Consider the following 25808-nt stretch of genomic DNA (forward strand, 5'->3'; position numbering starts at 1 on the left):
AATTTTTAAATTTTATTCAGGGTTAGTTACTGAAATATTTAATAAAATAATAATGTAATGTTTAGAAATGAAAAATTATATATCAATAAAAATAATTGATGAATTTATTAAAGAAATTACATTATTTTTAAATGCTCCTTTTTATTTTTTTAATATATTAATAATAAAACAAAAAGGAAATTCGATTTAGACATGATTATAAATTATACCCGCCGAATTTTTATAAAATTCCCAATATATATATATCCCCATACAAATATATAAATTCATTGTTATACTTGTCTATGTAATTTTATTTATTATTACATGTATAATTATCCTTTTGTTTTTTTTATATTTTTTGTTTTTTTCTTGAGCTTCATCTTGATATTTTTCACCACTATCTTTTTTTATTGATGCTGTTATTATTATTTTAAAAAACGGGATTTATAAAAGGGATACCAATATATATATATGTTATTATATATGATTTATTGCTATGAAATATATATGTTATATATATAACTTATCTTATGATTATAAATATTTAAATATTTATTATTTTTGTTTTTTTTAATCTGAAAGTATTTATCATATTCCAAGGGAAAATAGAAAATAATATTTTGTAAAATTTTATTGATATGAGAGACTTGTAAAATTTTAAGATGATTTTATACAATATAAATGAGGTTGGGAGTTATATAATTATATTTAATACAAAAAAGGATTCGGAAAATTTTTACAAATAATTTATGCTTTATAAAAATATAAACAATATACACATATATATATATATATATATATATATATATATATATATTATATTATTATATTATTTATGAAACAAATATACTAATTAATGAAAACATAAAAAAGAAAAAAATTACAAGTTTGGAAATAATGTCCAAATGATTTTTATTGTACCAAAGGAAGAAATAAAATAATTATATCGATATAAGTGTATGTTCATATGTATGAATTTTTTTTTTTTTTTTTTTTTTTCTTTTATTTAGCTAGCTTTTTCCACTTTTGGTAGTTATCCAATTCTTGAAGAAATATTTCTCTCCATTTATTAAAGGAATCATATTTATCCTTTGTCCAATCATCCAGATTATCTTTTTTAATATGATTAATTATTTTGTTTTTATTATGTATCCAATTATTCCACATAAAGTTTTGATGATTTGTTCTTTCATTCCATTTAATAAAGTATTGTTTAACTTCCTGTGTCCATGCATATTTTGATGAATCAAGTTTTATCATATTTTCCCAGAATGCATTTTCATCAATAATCCAATCATTGGAAAGCCAAATGGAATTTTGTTCATGTAGCCATTTTATCCATCGTTGATCAATATGTGTATTAATTTGTTCTGTAATTTCTTTTATCAAGATATTCCAATCATTTTCAAGAAAACATTTTAAAGTATTATAAGCCCAGTTTCCCCATTGTTCTTCATTCCATGTTAATGATATATGTAATAAATTTGTTTTATATTCTGGGTTTATATTTTCATTAATATTTTCCCATTTATTTTCTAAATGTTGAATCCATAATTATTCCTCTTTCTTTTTCTTTTTCTTTTTCTTTTTCTTTTTTTTTTTTTTAATTTTATGTTTTGCTACTTTTTGTTTTTATTAAATTATAATATAATTAATTTTTTAATATTAATATTTATTATAATATATATATATATATATATATATATATATATATATATGTGGTATATTTTTTATTATTTATTTATTTGTAATTTTAAATTCCTCAACCAAAAAAAAAACTAAAATTTTTTTTCAACTTATTAGAAAATAAGAAAATATAATATCATGCATACACTTTTGTACACATTTCTATTATGAGTACATTTAAAAAATATTTAATTTCCTCTTTTATATTTATTTATAAATAAATAAGTAAATATACATATATATATATATAATATTAATGAATCATAACTTTTCAATACATGCTTTTAAAAAATGAAATAAAATAAAAAAAAAAAAAATTTGAACTATAAGTAAAATAATTATATATTCATTAAAATGTCTTACAAATATTAATGTATTTATTTACTGTACCCCTTTTTTTTTTTTTTTTAATAATATATTTTTTCACCTAAAACCATGATATACACAATATATTTATATATATGTATATATTATTTTATGACATTATATTAAAATATAATATATTCCTTATTATTATATCATTATTTTATAACACATTTATAGAGTATATATAATTATTATATAGATACTCAACATTTTTATAAATGCATCAATAATCTTATATATTATAGTACACTTAATACTACCCGAATAATTCAAAATAAAAATGTACATATATATCAGAATATGATATCTAACAATTACAATTTTGAAGAAAAATATTTTATATTTTAATTAATTTTTTTTTTTTCTTGGAAATCGTACTTAAAAAAAATAAAATGAAATAAAATAAAATAAATATATATATATATATATATAATATTACATTAAAAACAAAAAACTTGTATATAAAAAGTACCAAAAAAGGTGTACAAATATAATTATGAAAAAACAAACATTAACAAAAAAATTAAAATAAAAATAAATAGATCTATATATATATAATATTAATTAATAAGTAACTATGTTACGTTTTCTACTTATAAAACAACAAAAACAAATCAAAATTAAAAATACAAATATAAAGAAATATATAAAAAAAACAATAAGAATAAAAAAAATAAATATTTTTTAAAACAAAAATTATTTCATTTATTCATATATAAATTTTAATTCTCCACATAGTATTCATAAGTTTTACAAAATGTTTTTTTTATTTAACATTATTGTAATAATATACAATTTTGTGCTTGATTCTATTTAATTCTAATAAGACCACCAAGGATGTATAAGTAGATCATTAAGATTTAAATTCTTCCTATAGTTTTCATCTAATAATTGCTATAAAAAAAAAAAAAAAAAAAAAAAAAAAAAAAAAAAAAAATGACAATGAACATGTATAAATATATAAATAAAACCATATTATATATATATATATATATAATAAATTCGCCTAACAAAATTAAATATATTCATATATATATATATATTTATTTATATTCATTTTTCTTACCTTGAGGATGACCTTTAAACCTCGTGGCCAATTTTTTGTTAATTCATAGGAATCAAAATTCATTCCACTCTTTACAAACTGAGAGTAGTCATCATCTTCCACTTCTGCTGAATTCCATAAATATCCATCATTCCACAAGAAGATAAAAAATATACCAAGCATATATTTATCAGCACTTCTTACATCATAATAATACATTTTTCTTTCTTCTGGATCTATAATTGTTTTTAAATATTCTAAAGGATCATCAACATCTAATGATTCGTATTTTAAAAATAAATCCCAACATTCTGGGGGAGTGTTTGGATTTTTTCCAATATTTGGTTGGCATGATTCAAAAAAAATCTGCTTATTCATTTCTTTTGTATGTCTTAATTTTGTCGTATATAATGGTGCACTTTTACCAAAATCACATAATCTCATATCGAAATTTTTTGTAATTAAAATATTTTCAGGTGTTAAATCAAGATGACATATACCAGCATTATGTAAACTTATTAATAATTTCAATGATTTATATAATATCTTATTTACATCTTTAAACCATTCCTCTGTTTCCAATCGTTCCTTTTCACTAATGGTATAATCAAAAACATCTTCACCAAAGAATTCGGATATCATAACAACATAACCTTTCTTATTATTATTTACTTCTTCTCTTAGTGATTCATTAAATGTATCTAAATTGCTATCTATATGGACATTACTGTTTCGCTTTTCATCACAATTATTATTTATATCATAGTTCATATCTGGTTCATATAAAAACTTATAAAATTTTGGTGCTATACCTGGATGATGCTCATTTAAAAATGCTAATACTACACTCTCCATTACAAAATTCTCCCCTACTGATAAATATTCTCCATCATATTTTCTCATTAAATCATATTGCTTTACCCATATATCAATAGGTACTTTTTTCATAAATAATTTTATTTCATCATCCTCTTCATTATCATTTCCTTTAATATTATCAAAATTATTACAATTCCCCATTTTTTTATTATTACCCACTATACCATCCTTTCCCTTAGATTTTATAACCACCTTATACATCTTTTGACATTTTTCTTTAATCCTAGATGCCCCGCATGTAGGTATTTGAATAATGTCCCAGTTTTCATAATTAACTCCATTTATACTAAAATTTTTTGAACAACCTAATAATTTCTCTAAGGATTTTCTACCTAAATCCCAGTTATAAATATTTTTTGAATCATGTTCTTCGTTTATATTATTTTTCTCATACAAACAATTTTTATTTATATCACTAGATATAATACTATCATCATCAACTTTTTTAACATTCACACTTTTTTCTTGTGTTTCTTTTTTTAATAAATCATTATTATTATTACAAGCACTATCGTTCATGTTATTATACTTATTATCATTATTAGAATCGATATTTTCATCATATAAAGAATTACAACTAATTTTATTCCACAATTTTTTTAAACCTTTTGTACACCCTACCATCAATTTATTTTTTCCTTCACAATTATTTATACTCGTTTCTTCAATATTTATAGCACACCCATTTTCATTTCCTCTAACTCTGAAATTATCAACATTATTATTATTAAGTTTATCATTTACTTTCTCAGATTCTTTTCTATTTTCAGCTAAATATCGTGACCCTTTCACGATTAATTCAAAATGATTAGTTCGCTTACTCTCAAAAAGGTCTACATTCTAAAAAAAAAAAAAAAAAATTATATACACATAAATATATATATGTATATATTATTAAAAAGGTAATTTACATATATAACCATATATGTGCAAAAAAATAGAAAAATTTAATATATATATATATATGTATTTTTACGCAAAAAAAAAGATATAATATTCCCCAAAAAAATATAATAATAAATTTAATTAATATAGATCTTAAAAATAAGGTTTTTTTTTTCTGTAACATATTTAGCATTATACACAAATATATATATACATATATATATATATATACATATATACATATATATATATTAAGAAAAGAATTACGCACACAATTGGGATTAATTAAATTCTTTACTGTGCATTTAAAAAAATATATAAGATATAACACCTTTCCCCAAAAAATTTATAACCATATAAATAATGACATCATACCGAATTAGTTTTTTATAAAAAATAAATATATAACACATATATAATTATACTATATAGATTATGTCACAATTATCCATATATCTATATTCTTAATAAAAAAATATAGAAAAATACAATATATACATATATATTATTTATAATTTTTACAATAATATATTTACTTAAAAAAAATATATATATACGGGGAAATAAAATAATTGATAATTAAGAATTTTTTTTTTTTTAAACCTAAAATATTATTTAAATTGTAAATGTTATAGAAAATATATATATATATATATATATATATATATATATAAACGAAAAATCAAAAAAATACACTAATTAATTTATAAATAACAAAATATTCGTTGTTATTATTTTCCCCTCTATTATTATAAAATTATAAAAAATAAAATATATTCAAATATATATATATATATATATATATATGTAAATGTCAAATAAAATTTTCCTTCTTTAAAAAATTATATAATATTTTTGAACCTAATTTTTTCTTTTTTGATGAATCCCTCTTATAAATATCCATATATTTTTTTTATTTTTCCAACATCAAAAAAAGAAAGTAATAAACAAATATATTTTAAAAGTATTATATAATAAAAAGCAAAATTATACTGATATATTAATATTTTCATAATAATATTTATGTATATTATTTTTAAAAAATCTCTCTATAAATATATACTTATATATATTATGTTTATTTATTTTATTATTCTCCCCTTTTCCTTATTTTTTAATTATTCAAAAATATATTTATAAATAATAAATTCTTATTATAATAAAAAAAAATTATATTATATATATATATATATATATATAAGAAATAAAATGAGTGTAATATTCTACAATGTTTTTAATTTTATTCTTAATTACTTAGTAAAATTGTAACTAAAAAATAAATACTAAACATTAAATTTAAATATGTTATATATATATATATATATATATATAACTTTTTATCCCCATAAATGTGGATATATATAATATATATATTTTTTCTTTTTCCATCCTCCCTCCCATGATATTTTTTTTAAATTCTATATTATTATTTTTAAACATTATATATTTATGAAAATATATATATATATATATATATATATATATATACATATATGACAATGAGAAAGTGTAAAATTATTAAATAAATCATAATATATACCTTTATAATTCTTCTTTTATTTATCCAATTATTTATTATAATATATACAAGAAATGACGTAAATATATATTAATGATTTTTTTCATATGAATATTTTATATATTTCAATAATATATAAACAAGAAAAACAAAATTATAAGAATATAACAGTATTTAGTTATGATCTTTATATATATTGATATATAACACTAGAAATATATATATATTTTTTTTTTCATTCGAATTTTTTTTCTTTCTCCCGCAAAATGAAAAATATATATATATATATATTTTATCATTTTTAAGTACATTTTGAAAAAAGGGAAAAGAAAATATTAATTATTAATGCTTTGATTTCTATTTCTTCATTTTTTATTTTTTTTTTCATATCTACTTTAAAAGATTCATTTCATATTTAAAAATAATAAATGACAACTTATTTTTTAAGAAACTGTTAAATATAAATTATATTTTAGTTTTTTATATATAAAGAATATATGTACATATCTATATTTACCATTAATATGTATTTCCCCCCATATTGTATAATTTTATTTATTATATATTTTTTTTTTTTTTTTTTTTTTGGTTGTAAATAAAAAGGACTTATATTCATTTTTTTAAAAGCATGAAAATACGTAAAAAAATAAAGTATATAAATATAAAAATTCAATATACTTAAAATTATATTATATTATTCCAACAAAATAAAATAAAATAAAATAAAAAATAAAATAAAAAAAAATTAAACAAATTAAACAAATTAAACAAATTAAAAAAAATAAAAAAAAAAATTGTTCGATTATCAAAAATATTTAAAATTTTATATATTATATAGATATAATAAAAATATATTAACGCGCGAATATATTTATTTTTATATTATATTAATATATGTATATTTCTATAAAATATAGATTCTCATATTTAAAAAAAATTAAAAAAAAATAAAGAACTATTTGAAAATTAATAATTATTTAAATGGTTCTATAATTATTATTTTTTTTTTTTTTTTAGTTTTGTATGTCATTTGTTATAATTTTTTTTTTTTTTTTTATTTAAATTAAATAAATTAATTTCATAAATTAATTTATTGTATAAAGATATAATAATTAAACCCAAATATAATATATATTATATATATATATATATATATATATATATATATATATATTTTTATAAACATATAGATTATCATATTTAACAAAACTAAAAAAATAATGAACCATTTGAATAAATAACTATTTATAAGGTTCTATATTTTTTTTGTTTCCGTATGTCATATAAATTCTTTTATTTTTATGACTAAATTAAAAATAATATAACTTTATAATTTAATTTATATATATATATATATATATATATAATATTTATTCATATAGTACATAAGTTGTATTCCAAATTTTTTAAAAATATAAAACTAATATTACATATATATTTAAATAGTCATATATTTATTTATTTTTATACATTGAAAATGATATTTCATAAATGCTTTAAAGTTTGTTCACTCTCTTGTGCTATTTTATGGGGCATAGTCACTTCATCGGTAATAAAAAAAAAAAAAAAAAAAAAAAAAGAAAAAAAAAAAGAAAGTGTATATATAAATAAATATATACATATATATATATTTTATATCTTAGAAAACATTTTTTTTTTTTTTTTTTTTTTTTTTTTAATTTTTATTAACTTCTCTATATTTTTCTTAGATCATTCAACCAGACAAACAACAAGAAAAAGATCAATTAAGCAATCATTTTATTTCTACTGAACAATTACTAGATATTTCAGAAAAGTGGAAAGCGTTAGAATGGAATAATTGGTTTAGCCGTATGGAAAATGAATGGGAAAATTTAAATCTTGTATTACAAAATGATAAACGAAATATATTACAAGATAGACATAGTAATTGGAAAGAATGGATTCAACATTTAGAAAATAAATGGGAAAATATTAATGAAAATATAAACCCAGAATATAAAACAAATTTATTACATATATCATTAACATGGAATGAAGAACAATGGGGAAACTGGGCTTATAATACTTTAAAATGTTTTCTTGAGAATGATTGGAATATCTTGATAAAAGAAATTACAGAACAAATTAATACACATATTGATCAACGATGGATAAAATGGCTACATGAACAAAATTCCATTTGGCTTTCCAATGATTGGATTATTGATGAAAATGCATTCTGGGAAAATATGATAAAACTTGATTCATCAAAATATGCATGGACACAGGAAGTTAAACAATACTTTATTAAATGGAATGAAAGAACAAATCATCAAAACTTTATGTGGAATAATTGGATACATAATAAAAACAAAATAATTAATCATATTAAAAAAGATAATCTGGATGATTGGACAAAGGATAAATATGATTCCTTTAATAAATGGAGAGAAATATTTCTTCAAGATTGGATAACTAGCCAAAAGTGGAAAAAGCTAGCTAAATAAAAGAAAAAAAAAAAAAAAAAAAAAAATTCATACATATGAACATACACTTATATGATATATATTTTATTTTCCTTTGGTACAAATAAAAATCATTTGGACATATTTCCCAACCTTGTAATTTTTTTCTTTTTTTATGTTTTCATTAATTAGTAATGATTTGTATTTCTAATAAATAATAATAATAATATATATATATATATATATATATATATATATATATATGTGTATATTTGTTTATATTTTTATAAAGCATAAATTATTTGTAAAAATTTCCGAAATCTTTTTTGTATTAAATATAATTATATAACTCAACCTCATTTATATTAGTAATAAAATCATCTTAAAATTTTACAAGTCTCTCATATCAATACTTACAAAATATTATTTTCTATTTTCTTGGAATATGATAAATACTTTCAGATTAAAAAAAACAAAAATAATATAATATTTAAATATTTTAATCATACGATAAGTTATATATATAACATATATATTTCATAGGCAATAATATCATATATATACACATATATATATATTTGTATCCCCTTTTATAATCCGTTTTTAAAATAATAATAACAGCTCAATATAAAAAAAAGGATAGTGGTGAAAAATATCAAGATGAAGCTCAAGAAAAAAACAAAAATATAAAAAAACACAAAAGGATAATTATACATGTAATAATAAATAAAATTAACATAGACAAGTATAACAATAGAAGCTTTATATATTTGTATGGGTGGATATATATATATTTGAATTTTATAAAAATTCGGCGTATATTTATAATCATGTACTAATCGAATTTCTTTTGTTTTATTATTAAATATATTAAAAAAATAAAAAGGAGCATTTAAAAATAAATGTAATTTCTTTATAAATTCATAATTATTATTATTGATATATAATTTTTCATTTCTAAACATTACATTATTATTTTTATTAAATATTTCAGTAACTAACTGAATAAAATTAAATTTGTCATTATATTCATTATTCATATAAGAAAAATTCAAAAATATATCAATTTTATATCCATTTTTTATATTAAGTAAATTATCTTTTTCTGTTTTTTTCTTAAAAAAAAATAAATAATTAAAAGGATTAAAATTCTTATAAAACTCTTCTTTGTCTGAATAATGTACTTTATTTTGAAATAGTACATGACCTCTTAAAATGTTATTTTGGAAATCTTTATAAAAACCTTTCAATTTATTATTATATAAATAATAATTTCTTTTTCTGATTTCCTGATCATTCATATTATAATTGTAATCATAATTATTATCCTTGTCATATAATATATTATTAAACCAATTACATTCTTGAGAACAACAATAATTGAATTTATTATTAATGCTATTTAATATATCCACTTTTAAAGAATCGAAATATTTTATGTAGAAATCTTCTGACTCATTTAAATTAGACTTTTCAAAATTTTTCATCATATTAATATTATTACAATTATTTTTTATATTATTATGATTATTCATATGGTCCATATGATTTATATGATCCATGTTGTCCATATTATTCATTTTATTCACCATGTTATATCTTTTTTCATTTTGTAAATAATCTTCTATTGGATTTTTTACTAATGAAAAATCTATAGGAAATACATACTTATTTTGTGGTATAAAATAAAAATACAAAAAGAAATATACAAACATAGAAAAAAAGATAATCATAATATTTAACAACATATATATAATAAATAAATAAAATACATATTTCATATTATCATTACACACATAACTTCGACAATAATTTTTTACATTATTCAAATGTATATTTATATTATCAATGAATTGTTTTATAAATTTTAAAAATAAATCGCTAAAACTGTCCAAAGAGTTAATATTATTATTATATCTGATATTATTATTATTGTTGTTATTATTATGATTATTATTATTGTTATTATTGTTATTATTATTATTGTTATTATTCATATTATACATTTCGTACATATTCCCTTCAGTATCTTTTTTATTTTTATTTTTATTTCTATTATATATGTATGAATTATAATCCTTTCTCCTCATATATACAAATTTCCTTCTTAACTTACAAAATGATTTTATTTTTTTATATTCATTCACATGTTCCTTATGTGTTGTTCCTCCTATGGAATTATTTATATTCTCATCACCATTATAATGTTTTTCACCTACCATATTGTTTTCATTATCATTCATATTATTGTTTTGAACAGAATCCTCACGTTCATTATTTATATTATAATACCTTTCTTCCATATACTCATCATTTTTTATTTCGTTTACATCGCTGTTTTGAATATCATTATCATTTATATTGTTCATGTTTTTATAAAATATATAATATATATATATATATATATTATATATATATATTTATTTATATATATTTATTTATTTATATTTATTTACATATATACATGCATATGCATATTTATATATTTATGTATCTTTTTCTTATTATTTTAAATAAAAATAGGGGAAAGGCATTATGTTAAAAAGATGCATATATTTTTGGTAGTTCATTATTAATTTTTTTTTTTTTTTTTTTTTTTTTTTTTTTTTTTTTTAGGGAAAAACAAAATAGTATAGACCAACATCCATAAAATGGAAGAAAATAAATAAATATATACATATTGTATATATTTAATTTTTATAAATAAAATTATTCGGCTTTAAAAAAAAAAAAAAAAAAAAAAAAAAAATTTATTTAATAAAATAACTCCTTTGATATATAATATAAGGGACCCTAGTATGATTTTATGTGTGTATTAAATATAAAAACATTAATGTTTCAATAAGAACATTTTAATTATATATATATATATTTCTTTTTTTTTTTTTGTTTGATGATGACGAATAAGTTCTCTAATTAAAATAATAATTAGGATTTTGAATAATATCACATTAAAAGAATAAATATATATATATATATATATATATTCATATTTATATATAATATTTTAACCTTCCTTTTCCTTTTAGTTTAAATAAAAATGGGTCAATAAGCATAGCACAACACAACAGTGTAATGTGCGATTAATTATACGTTAAATGTAAAGCATAAAAATAAATGTCAAAAAAAAAATATATATATATATATAATAGATAAATAATAAAATAAAATAAATAATACATATATAATATATATATATATATATATATATATATATTTATGTATTTTTTCTTTTTTTGGGAATACCTCAAGGTATTAACCTCTTGGGGTCCCTTGGAAATAAAGACGTTTTTCTTATATTATTCAAACCCAGAAACAGCATAAGCACTCTCTCTAAACCTATTCCACAACCAGAGTGAGGATAAGAAGAATATGCAAAAGAATCTATATAAAAGTTCAATTTGTTTGGATCTAAATTAAATAGTTTAATATTTTCTAATAATAACTTCATATCACTTATTCTTTGAGAACCTGATAAAATTTCTTCTCCTCTCATAAAAAAGTCATATGAATTAGATATCTTAGGATCATCTTCTTTATACATAGTATAGAAAGGTCTTAGGCATGATGGAAAATTTATTATAATATAATAATCTGTATTATGAGATACTTTAATTAATTTGCCTAATTCCTTTTCTAAATCTGTTGTTAAATCATATGTTAATATATCTTCTTCTTTTAAAACTAATTTTCCATTTTTTATTAAAATTTTAATAGCTTCTTCATATGTGAAAATGGGTGTAGTATCTAACCATACAAAATCATCTGATGGGTATTGATTTTTAATTGTTTTAATAAATGTTTTATTTTTTTCATTATGAGTTAATTCTTTAAATATATGTTTAAACATACTATCATAAAAATAGACATTTTCCATATAATCAAATTTATATGTCATCTCAATATCTAATGATACATATTCACATAAGTGTCTATAAGTATTACTATTTTCTGCTCTAAATACTGGACCTACTTCAAAAACTTTATCAAATCCAGAGTTAATACACATCTGTTTATATAACTGTGGTGATTGTGCTAAGTATCCATTCTGATTAAAATAATTTATTTTAAATGCATTAGCACCACCCTCACTACTTTCTCCTAATAATTTCGGCGTATGAATTTCAACAAAATTTTGTTGTAATAAAAATGATCTAAAAATATGACATATAACTGATTGTAATGAAAAAATACTATAATTTGCATACGTACGTAAATCAAAACATCTGTTATTTAATCGATTATCTTGATTCACTTTTATTGTTATTTCTTCATTTGTCTCTTTCATATTAGCATCCTTTAATAAAAATGGTAATTCCTTCATAGTTCTACTTACACAAAATATTTTATTTATATGAATTTCATATTTTATATTTGTACTATCTATAGGTATTTCAGGTTTTTTTATCTCACCATATATATCAACAATACATTCTAAAGATAAATTACTTACCCATTTCATCATATTCTTATCATTATTATTATTCTTTATATCTAATATACATTGAAGAGAATATAATTTATGTCTTAATATAATAAAAGCAATGGAACCCTTTGCTCTAATATCATGAATTCTTCCCCTTACCCATATTTTCTTTTTTTCTAATAAATTATGTTCTGCATTATACTCATCTTTTACATTATCTACATTTTTATCAACACATATTTCTCTCTTCTCATTTTCACAACCTTCTGTTTTTACAAAAAAATTATATATATCTTCTAAATTATATAATTCCTTAATACTATCTGCATACTTTTTTAATGTACTTACTTTTATATACCCATAATTGTCTTTATTTATATCATCACATACATAATCTAATACCTTTGCTGCTTCATTTTTTAAATTCTCTCTTTCCAATTTCTTAGCTAACTTTAATTCTTTCTCAGCTAGCTTCTTAGCTTTCTTCTCTTTCTTCTTATCACTCATAACAGCTTCTTCCGTAGCTGGAGCCGTACTATTCACAACATTATCCTTTTCCATTTTTTTCAAACCACAAACAAACAATTCTTTTCTTATTGATATAAAATTTATATGCTTATTTTTTAACTTAAACAAATTTATTAATAATAAATATTTTTTTAAATAACTCAATCTACCATTCAATTGAAATAAACAGTTTATCATGCTAGTTTTTATGCATACATATATATATGTATAAATATAAAAAAAAAAAATAAATATATATATATATTTTTTATGTATTAATAAGAAATGGTAAAAAAATATATTATGTCAAAATACGTTATTATAAAGAGATATTTTGAAAAATACAGGAGAAAATTCAAAAATTAAAAATTATCAAAATTTTACACTCGAATTTTATTTCATTTAAAAATATATATATATATATAATATTTTGTTTTAACATATAAAATAATAATTAAAAAAAATTATTATATTATAAATATTTATATCTATATATTATAATATTATATATATTTAATATATCCTTTTATTTTTATTTATTTTTTTTAAATAATATTATGTTCATATATTCATAGGTAGAGGTAAAAATGGGAAGAAAAAATAAAGTGACAAAAAAAAAAAATATATATATAAATAAATAAAAATATATATTTATATATATATATATATAATACATATATTATATATATATCATATGTATATTATGTTTACATATTATTTTTAATACATGTATTGAAATATTTATATATTGTAAACACAAAAAATATTTACATGAGATCATTTTTATATTTCTACAAAAAAAAACAAAATCTTAATTAACTTATCAAATTAATAATATTTTATTATATGTAATAATATTTAACATACATAAAAATAACAAAATAAAAATTATAAAATGAATAAATAATTCACATTATTATATCATTAATATATAATATATTCTTCATATATTTATTTATATTAATCTTCAGCCATATTATATATTTATATTGTTTTATTATAAAACAAAAAACTGAAAAGGGAAAAAATTATATTATTTGTTCACCTTGGTTTATTTTTTTTAATTCGATATATAATTATGTATTTATAAATAAAAAATGAAACAAATAAATAATTTTAAATATAAAATGTACAACTATATAAAATGAATATATATATATATATATATATATATATAATATATTTTTTTTTTATTCATAAAATGTGTGTATTATATTATATATCCAAATTTTTCTTTTCTTCTTTTCCATTAAAAAAAAAAAAAAATTATTCTAAATATGAAAGGGACAATTTGAGCTCACGTTTCGCTGTATCCCGGTCTTCAAAAATTAAAGCTATAGAAAAAACAATATAAATCAGTACAAATATATAAATAATTAGGTATATATATATATATATATATATATATATATATGTATATTATGATAGTATGAAAAATAAATTTTGTATATGTAAAAATTATACATATATATTATTTTTATTATACCGTTAACGGCATATTGGGCATGTTTTAGGCTTAAATTAAAATCAACGGTATCTTCTATTCTTTTATTTTGTGTACCTAAAATAAATAAATTAAAAATATATATATATATATATATATATATTGTAAATATTTTTTCATTCATTTATTTTTAAGTAAAAATATTTCTATTAAGTTTTATTTCTTTTAATCTAAAGTACTTAATTTTTCTCTTTCCTTATAATAATCATTATCATTTTCATAATAATTGTTTATTTTATTTTTTTCATAATGTTCATATTTATCATTTGTTATTTGTTCCTCTTCTTCTTTGTTTTCTTCATCAATCTTATTATCAACTTCTATAAGGGAATATAAAATATATATATATATATATATATATATATATATATATATGTATGTACATATATTTATTTATATTTATTTATTTATATGTATTTATTTATATGTATTTATTTATATAATGTTTTTAAAAAAACCTGAAATGGCATCCTCATTTTTGGGTGAACCTGGTTCAGGTGTTATATTATTATCAAAGCATTTTTTCAAATATATCGTTTTATATTTTGCATATACATATTTTTTGTTTTCTTCAGTACTTAAACTCTTAAAATGATTTAATATTTCATAAAACATTTTAGATGTAAAAAACATTTGCAATGTTTTTTTTGTTATAACTTCATTCCTATCAGCCTTATCAGCAGCCAAAAAGAGTTCTACAAAAAAGTAAACGGAAATTAAAATAAGTGCATATTATTTATTTTTTTTTTTTATTTTATATTTACTTTCACAAAAATTTGACAAGACATTATAATCAAGAGAACCAAAGGATGGTCTCATTTCTTCTGCTTTATTTAAACATTTAATTAATACATTCTTCTTATCTAAAAAGATATACACATATATATTAAATATTATTTTATTATATATATATATATATATATATATATATATATATTTTCCTGTATTTTGGCTATCTAGCTATTTTGGGTTCATTCATTATTTTTTATTATTATTTTTTTTTTTTTTTTTTTTTAAATAATTACCTATATCTGTGTAATTAACTTTGACATAATCATTCAACTTCTCCACAACATATAAAATACATAAGAAAGAAACTAAAACGTTATTATAAATAATTCGATGAAAAAATATAAATATATATATATATATATATATATATATATTTTTATATTTATATATTTATTTATATTTCTTCCTTTTAAAGATACCTAATGAATGATTTGTTTCCAGTTCTTCTGATTTTTTTAATACAAATTCAATGGATTTCATATTAATTTTTTTACTTTCTCCTAAACTTGTATCATTTTGCCCTTCAACCATTTTTTGACAATCCTTTTAATAATTAACGAAAGGAAAAATAGACACAAAAAGAAAATAAGTGAATAAAAAAATAAGAGAATAAAAAAAATAAGAGAATAAAAAAATAAAAGAATAAAAAAATAAAAGAATAACAAAAAAAAAAAAAAAAAAAAAAAAGCATATATAATATTTATTATTTTTATTTATTTTTTTTTTTAATAAATTATTCCAATAAGTAAAAAATACAGTGATATCTTTAAATCGCTATCATTTAATTTTTATTTTGAAAAAAAAAAGAAAAATAATTATATTATATTAATATATTCATGTGGTATATTATAATAAATTTATTTAAGTACATATTTTCATATAAATATTATCATGTTAATTATAAAATCAAATTAATATAATATATAAATATAAATACAAAGATATGTATATATTTTAAAACACAAATGCTATTCATTTATTAGTTATTTTTTACACGTCATGTAATATTATATATTGAAATGTATACTTTTTTAAATAAATTTTGTTTTGTTCAATAATGTATTGGTTTTTTATAAGAAAAAAAAAAAACACAAAAAAAAAAAAAAATATATATACATATATATTTATATATACATATATATTTATATATACATATATATTTATATATACATATATATATATATATATATATATATATTTATATTTATTCATAGATTTACAAAAAAATGAAACACATATGTACACATATAAATATTTATTTTTTTCTGCGCTTTACTTACCATATTGCCATATAATACACATAATCAATCCATCCTTTCTTCACTCTTTAAACATTTTCAATATAAATAATTTATTTTCTTCCAAATCAACATGAATATCATCCAATAATAAATATCCTTGATAAGATGATGCACAATCATCCTCATCTCTTTTATTTTGTATTCCTCTAATTCTACCCTTTGCATTTATTAACACTTCATTTAAGATAACAAATAATACATTTTCATCATCACAAGGTATGTAATGTTTTAAACAATGATAAAAAAAGAAAAAGTCGATTTGCATTTTGTATAATTTTTTCGCATTCATATGACACTTTCTTATATATTCCATATAATTTTTAAACAAGATTTTGATAATTAAAAGAAGTATTTTATTAATTTCTGATGGGAGTTTTTTTCTATAATTCTTCATCTTTAACATATATAATTTATACATATACATCTCTAAATTTTTCTCATCCTTATTCATATCAAAAATGAGGTTATTATTCTCCATATTATGTTCTTTACTATCAATATTTGATGTTTTGTTATCCTCATTATGTATCTTATCATCTATAATATATTCCTTTCCACTTATATTTTTATTTTTATCAACCACATTGTCGTTGTTATTAATAACATTGTCATTTTTATCAATCATATTGTCATTTTTATCAACCACACTGTCATTTGTATCAACCACATTGTCGTTGTTATTAATAACATTGTCATTTTTATCAACCACATTGTCATTTTTATCCTTTATATATTTCTTTCCTAATTTTTCCAGCTCTTCTTCAATTTTTTCATACATATCACTAAACGCATATTCTCTTTCCTGTCCTTCTTCAAAATTTATTACACTTGATACTTTATTCTGATATATAAAATATTTTAAATACGTATAAAACATATCTATACGTTTCATACAAAATACAAAATTGTAACTAACAATATTGCTTTTAGTATCTTCTTCATATGTATCCTTTTCTATATATGATTTGATATGATTAGATATTTTATTAATATAATAAGAAATAAATACATTTGTTAATTCGTTACATTTTTCATTGAATTTATATTTAACAAAATTACTTATCCCTATAACATATTTCTTTTTTCTATTCTCATCATTATTATTTTGTTTTTTTTCTTGCTGATCCTCTGTCATTTTTATTATTGTATTTGTTGTATCCCCTTGATGGGAATAATTATCACATATATTATTATCATCAAAACGAAAATCATATAATTTATTTTTCTTCTCCTTCTCATTATATGTAAACGTTAAATCTTTTTTCTCTTTTTCTTCACTCTCTTCATTACTTTTATTAATAAATATATGATCATCATTCGTATATTCCACACTTTGATCATAATTATCACTATCATCATCATTTAATTTTAATTTTTTTATATTTTTATTTTCTATTTCCTTTTCTTTAATAAATGGATATATATCCTTATAAAGGAGAGAATCCAAGCTACATCCCATGTCTATCTTTTCACATCCATTAATTAAATCATTTGCTTCTTTATACATATCTGTTATAACATTAAATATTTTAGAAACACCGTCCTTTTTAATATTATGAAATACCCATACAAGACATAATAAAAAATATGTTTCCTTTATCTTTTTTATGTTTGCAAAATTTAAAGAACCCGTTATGTGTTTCAAAAATTTTGTATATTCCATCTTCATATATTTCTTTATATTTACTAAAATATGTTGCATGTGAATATTATCTATACAAACTGATGAATATAAATAATTCTTTAATTTTTTATAATCTGCAAAAAATGACTCATCCTTTTTCTTTGTATGTTTACAATGAATACTATTTTCTTCATCGAGTATATAATATAAATTTTTATGTGTAAATATATTTTCTTTATCTTCATAAATAATATTGTCTGCAGATTCATATGTAAAATAAAACAAATCCTTACTAAGATTCTTATCGAACTGGTTATGACAAATATTAGGACTATCCATATTATTACTATCAATATTATTATTATTACCATCAGGATTACTAATATTGTCACACTTATTATTTTCCTTTTTTTCTTCATCTTTAATATGTTTTAATATACTCCCCTTCTCATGCACACACACAAAATAATATATAAAAGAATCAATATGTTTTGATAAAGATTCTAAATATATAATTACAAAATTAAAAAAGTGCTTCACATAAAAATTATTGTCTAATTTTATTTGAACATAAAAAGGTTCAAAGTCCATAACAGTTAAACATAATTTTAAGATGATATAATGAGCTAATTCATTTCTACTTTCTAAAATATCTATTAACTTTTTTTTATTACATGTTTGAAAATATGTATATATATATATATTAATATGAAAACATAAATTATAAAAATATAATTTTAATAATACATAATATATTTTCTTAATAAATCTATTCATATAATATAATATTTTATCTTTATAATATATTTTATTATTATGAATATTTATATTATCTATAAAAATTTTTAATAATTTTACTATCAATTTTATGGGGGGATTAAACATATATATATAATCTATAGTTATTTTACATAATACTTTAAAAAATATATCTAATAAAACTTCAATAATTTTTTTATCATCATCTATATTGAATAAATCACTTAATAATAATTTCTTATTTAAATCGAAAGAATTATGAAGGTAACTATATTTGTCATGATAAATATTATTAATATTATCATCATTATTAATATTATCATATGACATAAAAAAATCTTCACATCGTTTCTTCCCATTTTTATAACGAACAGATTCATCCAAATTATTAATTAGATATCTTAAATATTCAATATTATTATGTAAATTTTTATCATCATTATATTCTCTTTCGTCATAAAAAAACGATTTAGAATAACCTTTATTTTCATTGTTATTATTCAGAAAATTATTTTTTTTCATAAATATTTTTTCATAATTTTCTAAGAAACTAAAAAAAAAATATAACAAATGCTTATAAGACAATATAAATATATTTTCAAATATATTGTTAAAAAAAATATATTCTTTATTATCATTATTCTTATTATCTTCATTTTTTTTAGGACCATTCTTTTTATTTTCTTTATCAATACTAATCTCTTCATAGTTAGGATCAAAGAAAGAACTCTTCAAATCGTCTACTTTCATAACAAAAAATCCATGGTTCTTTAAATTAAATATATGATACATTATATATTTTAAACAATTTATTCTATTCTTCAAATATAACTTTTTTATTTCTTTTCTGTCCATACCATATGATAAAACTAAATTCAAACACTCAGCAACTTCTTCGCTTGACAACACATAGGAGTGTAAAGATTTAAATGATTCCTCTAAATCTTTATTATCAAAAAAATAAAAGCATTCAGCACTTTTGTCATCGTAATTTTTATTATGAGTTAAATGATTTATACATATATTATCATATTTAATGTCACCTTTATTATCATCCTTAATAGTATCACTTTTATTATCACCCTTAGTAGTATCACTTTGATTAATCCGCATAGGTAATTTTCTTACATTTTTTTCTTTATTTAGCTTTTTCAAAAAAAAGTGACATGCAATGCTTGCTAAATTATTACAGTCTAAATATAAATTTTGAAATATAACAAGGTCTTTATTCTTATGAAAAAAAGGAATAACCTTAATAAACATTTTCAATGATTTAATATATTTTTTTTGTAATATATAAGAATACATATATTCTGGTATCTTCATTATTTCATTTATATCATTTAATAACTTTTTTATTTCAATTAAATTTTGTATCTTTTCATAATTTTTAAAAACATCATTATTTAGAAAACTAGATTGTTTATCTATATATTCTAAATCATTATTAATTTCATTCATTTTATTTTTCACACATTTAAACTTTTCTTTTAATAAAACTAAAGCATCAGCTGCATTAATAAATTTATTATAATTCTCATAAATTAATGTTTGCATACAACTATCATTTTGTTTTATTTCTTTATCTATCTTTCTTGATTTATTTATTAAATCATACATACTAGATTTTTCTAATAATTCTTTAAAATAATCATTTACATTAAAATTAGAACAATCCATATCAAATTCGTTCATACAATTTATTTTATTCATTTCATTTTTTTCATTACTCTCTTTTATATCATTATTTATATTCTTATAATTTATATCACTTCGTAAATTAATATTATCATTATCACTCCTTTTTAATATAGTACTCTTTTCTTTTAAATTTTCATTCTTCTCATCCGTCTTATTAAAAAATAAATTATTATCATCAATTGAATTATTCACAATGCTTATCTTATTTATGTTATTTATACTATTTATATTATTTATACTATTTATATTATTTATATTATTTATATTCTTCATATTATTATCACTACATTCTTCAAACTCATCAACTTTATTTCTCGTCTCTATATTGTAATAATCATATAACATGGAACCCACATTTTTTCTTCTATTACTTTTATTTTCCATATTATTTCAAAAAAGAAAAAGAAAAATCAAACAATAAAATAAAATAAAAAAAAAAAAAAAACAAACAAACAAATAAATAAAACAATAAAACAATAAAATTAAAAAATAAATCAAATATATAAACAATAAAATTAAAAAATAAATGAAAAATATAATACATAAGAATAAAAAAAAAAAGAAGCAAAGCATATATATTTTTTTTTTTCTTTCTCACGAAAAATGTGCAACAAAAAAAAAATATATATTACATATATATATATAATAATCCACATAATATTTTTGTGTAATATATAATTATTTTTTACTTAAAAAAAAAAAAATAAAATAAATAAATTAACTTATAAATACAAGCAAAGTATAAAGAAGAAATTTATATATTTATATCTTTATATATATATATATTTAAAAGAAACTAATTTAGGCATGGTTTACATGCTTATTAAAATATTCATACAATGATTTATTGAAAATATGCCATGGCAAATACAACAAATAAAGAATCATAGTATAAATAAATATAAATATATAAATATATATATATATATATATATATTATTTTTATGATCATGACACGTAACCCATTTCAACCTTTTTACATTTCAAAAAGAAAAAATATTATATATATATATACATATATTTATATATCTTTATTTAAGATACCAATTTTATTATCATAAAATAATTCAATCAAATAAATATATCCTTTTAAGGAGCTTTAAATGAGTTTATATATGTGCCTCGCAAGACACACTCTATGTTTTTATTAAAAAAATGTTTATTTATATCTCCTTCCTTCTTATAATGATCTCAAAAGAAGCTCAATTATAAAAAATATTATAGAAGGCATATAAAATGTACAGCCTGCACATTTTTCATGATATAAAAATATTAAAATTATTCTTATCACACAAATATTATATATATATAGATAGATATATAGATATATTGTGTGTTATCAGGTTCTTTTAATTTTTATTTTATTTTAAAAAAAAAAAAATTTTTCTTTTATTATATATACAATAATTTCATACTCCAACAAATATAAAACAAAAGAAAAAATAAGAAAAAATAAGAAAAAAAAAAAAAAAAAAAAAAAAAAAAAAAAAAAAAAACACACATACATATATATATAAATATTAATTCAACTAATATATTGTCAATGCACTTTTTTTTTTTTTTTTTTTTTTTTTGTTTTTTTTTTTAATTATATGCATTATGATAAGAGATCATAAAATTATATTAGTGATCTTTATTTATTTATATATATATATATATTTTTAATATGTTCGAATTATAAATGAATAATTGCATGACAGAACCATGGAGCTAATGCAAAACTCATTAACAGACATAAAGCACAAAAGGAAGATGCTACTGCAATCTGTTTAGTTTTTTTAGTTGATTCTTCAAAACAGTCAGCTATTCTTGCATAACTAATATTTATCAAAGCACCATTCGAACCTCCTATTACAAATATTAGGAATGATAAAAATGTATTAGAATATAAGAATGATTCTTCTGTCAAATTCTTTATTTTAAATGATAAGAACAAAAGAAAGACTCTGCTTAGACATAATATGGCAACATATTTTTGTTTAAAAAAATTAAAAGCATTATAATAAACTGTTACAATAATGTGAAATATGAGATCACTGAGTTGATAAAGAAACATAAACAGGTATTTGTAATATACGTTCTTATTGAGCTTATTGGGAACTAAAAAAATAAACAAATAAACAAATAAATAAATAGAAATATATATACACATATATATATATATATATATATATATATTATTTTATTTTATTTTTTTGGCTTACTCATGTGAGGATATATTATACAGGTCACGAAAAAAGAAAAGAATATAGGTATTAAACATAAATAATAATATCTGATCAAACAAGCCCCTTCAATTATATTAGCACAATTAAACATATTACCAACAGTTTTAATTTTATTTTTACATTTACTTATCATAGATACATTATTATTCTGAATATTTTCTGATGATTTATTTTTTCCTTTTTCAACTTCACATAAATCATTGGATGCATTATAGTTTAAACATTTTTTGTTCTGAGCACTTTCTATTTTCTCTTTCTGTTCCTTGAAAAAAGGAGAATTATATTGTATAAAAATAATCGTGATAAGTACAATAAACTCAATAAAAACAATAGTACCTATTGACAGATATATTGTGTTGTAGTATGAGTTTATATTTCCATCTTCAATAGAAAAATAGGACATTAATAAATTTATACCAAAAAAAAATAAAGAAGAGAAACTAATACCTGTAACCATATAACTATTTACTTTTAAAGGAAAAATTAAACTATATTTAGTACACGATGAATACAAATAACCAATAAAAAAACCTATAAGCCCAGATATACCATATATATAATATTTTGAACATTTCATTATACAAACAAATATTAATAATAATAATAAATTGAAAACATTAAATCCATTACATATCATAATCCATTTAAAAGAAGTAAATTCAAATGTTAACTGTAAAAATGAGGATATTATCATAAACCCAGATAAAAAACCCATTACTGTTATAGCTATCTCTTCCTTGTATATATGGTTAATCAAAAATGATACATTGATCAAAATATGAGAAGGTAAACTCAAAAGTAAACCTATGAAAAAAAATATCACCTTAATCTTCCTCTCTTCGCTTTTCTTCAACATTCTGATCCACACTATAAATTAACTAATACAAATTAAAAACAAAAATTAGGTATACTCTCTTTTATATATAAACTATTATTATTTATATACTCTTATGGTGATATCATAAAATGTAGGTATCTCCACACTAATAAAAATAAATAAATTATAAATATATTATATATATTATATATTATATATATTATATATTATATATATTATATATTATATATATTATATGTACTTAAATATATACAAAAATATATATATATATATATAAAATATTAAGTTTAATTTCTCAAAAGAAAAAAATTAAATTATAAACCATATAAATTATATATTATATATATATTATGTACATGTTTTTTTTTTTTTTTTTTCTAATATGTTCATTTAAATAGTAGAATTATAAATAAATAAATAAATAAATATATATATATATATATATATATATTTTATATTTATATTTTAGCTTTTATTTGTTAATACAATAGGTAAAATGTGCAAACAATATTTTTATACTTACAAATAAAGCAAAAAACCTTATAAATATGTGACTTATAAATAATAATATATATATATATATATATATATATTATAAAAGTAAGAGCTAATTTTATTTTACTATTTAAAATATATTTATAATTATTGGATTAAATTATAACATATCAATTAAGAAAAAAAAAAAAAAAAAAAAAAGTTGCGAATTACATTAAATTATTAAAATATTCTAAGAAATATATAGAAAAAATCAAAAAATTAAATAAAATTAAATTAAATATAATAAAATAAAATAAAATTATTTTTTTTTTTTTAAATATTCATAAAAAAATAAAATAAAAAAGGAACAATGTTTTCATTCTTTTAATTTTTTTACACTAGGTTCATAAAGTTATGGGATAATTAAGTCCTTAATAAAAATTGGGATAGCATAAAAATATAGCAAAAATTAAAAAAATAATAAATAAATAAATAAATATATCAATATATATTAATATATATTAATATATATATATATATATATATATATATTAAATAAGTACAAAAAATACATTTATAAATATATATATTTATATATATAATATATTTATAAAATATTCTTATATAAATATTCTTTGAAAAAAAAAAAAAAAAAAAAAAAAAAAAAAAAAAATATGCTTGAAAACATTAACAAATATATTTACAAAAAAAAAAAATTAAAAGATAATAACTAATTATATTAAATATGTATGCTATTTTTTTTTTTTTTTTTTTTTTTGGAAAAAAAGCAAAATTAAATAATATATAAAATATATATATAATATATATATATATATATTTTTTTTTTATGGTAAGAATTCCTA

General features: G+C 17.8%; 8 protein-coding genes across 8 annotated transcripts; 1 reads left to right on the plus strand and 7 right to left on the minus strand.

Moving 5' to 3' along the window:
• Positions 1 to 984: 984 nt before the first annotated feature.
• Positions 985 to 2105, minus strand: PADL01_0100100 (merozoite-associated tryptophan-rich antigen, putative; the record flags this gene model as incomplete). The annotated part of the gene is made up of 2 exons (XM_028680669.1): positions 985 to 1517; positions 2096 to 2105. 2 exons carry the CDS (start codon positions 2103 to 2105, stop codon positions 985 to 987), a joined length of 543 nt encoding a protein of 180 aa, XP_028536126.1.
• A 748-nt stretch (positions 2106 to 2853) lies between these two features.
• PADL01_0100200 (serine/threonine protein kinase, FIKK family, putative) lies at positions 2854 to 5036 on the minus strand (the record flags this gene model as incomplete). The annotated part of the gene is made up of 3 exons (XM_028681780.1): positions 2854 to 2928; positions 3101 to 4798; positions 4935 to 5036. 3 exons carry the CDS (start codon positions 5034 to 5036, stop codon positions 2854 to 2856), a joined length of 1875 nt encoding a protein of 624 aa, XP_028536127.1.
• Positions 5037 to 7839: 2803 nt separating this feature from the next.
• PADL01_0100300 (merozoite-associated tryptophan-rich antigen, putative) lies at positions 7840 to 8830 on the plus strand (the record flags this gene model as incomplete). The annotated part of the gene is made up of 2 exons (XM_028682891.1): positions 7840 to 7911; positions 8072 to 8830. The coding sequence occupies 2 exons, from the start codon at positions 7840 to 7842 to the stop codon at positions 8828 to 8830; spliced, it is 831 nt and encodes a 276-aa protein (XP_028536128.1).
• A 548-nt stretch (positions 8831 to 9378) lies between these two features.
• On the minus strand, positions 9379 to 11157 carry PADL01_0100400 (conserved Plasmodium protein, unknown function; the record flags this gene model as incomplete). The annotated part of the gene is made up of 1 exon (XM_028684002.1): positions 9379 to 11157. The coding sequence occupies one exon, from the start codon at positions 11155 to 11157 to the stop codon at positions 9379 to 9381; it is 1779 nt and encodes a 592-aa protein (XP_028536129.1).
• An 878-nt stretch (positions 11158 to 12035) lies between these two features.
• Positions 12036 to 13919, minus strand: PADL01_0100500 (aspartate--tRNA ligase; the record flags this gene model as incomplete). The annotated part of the gene is made up of 1 exon (XM_028685091.1): positions 12036 to 13919. One exon carries the CDS (start codon positions 13917 to 13919, stop codon positions 12036 to 12038), a length of 1884 nt encoding a protein of 627 aa, XP_028536130.1.
• A 1068-nt stretch (positions 13920 to 14987) lies between these two features.
• On the minus strand, positions 14988 to 16548 carry PADL01_0100600 (vacuolar protein sorting-associated protein VTA1, putative; the record flags this gene model as incomplete). The annotated part of the gene is made up of 7 exons (XM_028685202.1): positions 14988 to 15055; positions 15208 to 15282; positions 15405 to 15545; positions 15684 to 15920; positions 15990 to 16088; positions 16251 to 16322; positions 16437 to 16548. 7 exons carry the CDS (start codon positions 16546 to 16548, stop codon positions 14988 to 14990), a joined length of 804 nt encoding a protein of 267 aa, XP_028536131.1.
• A 789-nt stretch (positions 16549 to 17337) lies between these two features.
• On the minus strand, positions 17338 to 21786 carry PADL01_0100700 (vacuolar protein sorting-associated protein 51, putative; the record flags this gene model as incomplete). The annotated part of the gene is made up of 1 exon (XM_028685313.1): positions 17338 to 21786. The coding sequence occupies one exon, from the start codon at positions 21784 to 21786 to the stop codon at positions 17338 to 17340; it is 4449 nt and encodes a 1482-aa protein (XP_028536132.1).
• A 1291-nt stretch (positions 21787 to 23077) lies between these two features.
• Positions 23078 to 24486, minus strand: PADL01_0100800 (nucleoside transporter 4; the record flags this gene model as incomplete). Its single annotated transcript, XM_028685424.1, has 2 exons — positions 23078 to 23502; positions 23607 to 24486. 2 exons carry the CDS (start codon positions 24484 to 24486, stop codon positions 23078 to 23080), a joined length of 1305 nt encoding a protein of 434 aa, XP_028536133.1.
• Positions 24487 to 25808: the final 1322 nt, after the last annotated feature.

The sequence above is a fragment of the Plasmodium sp. gorilla clade G2 genome (genome assembly GCF_900097015.1).
Source record: "Plasmodium sp. gorilla clade G2 genome assembly, chromosome: 1".
In the NCBI taxonomy this organism is placed as follows: domain Eukaryota; phylum Apicomplexa; class Aconoidasida; order Haemosporida; family Plasmodiidae; genus Plasmodium; species Plasmodium adleri (nom. inval.).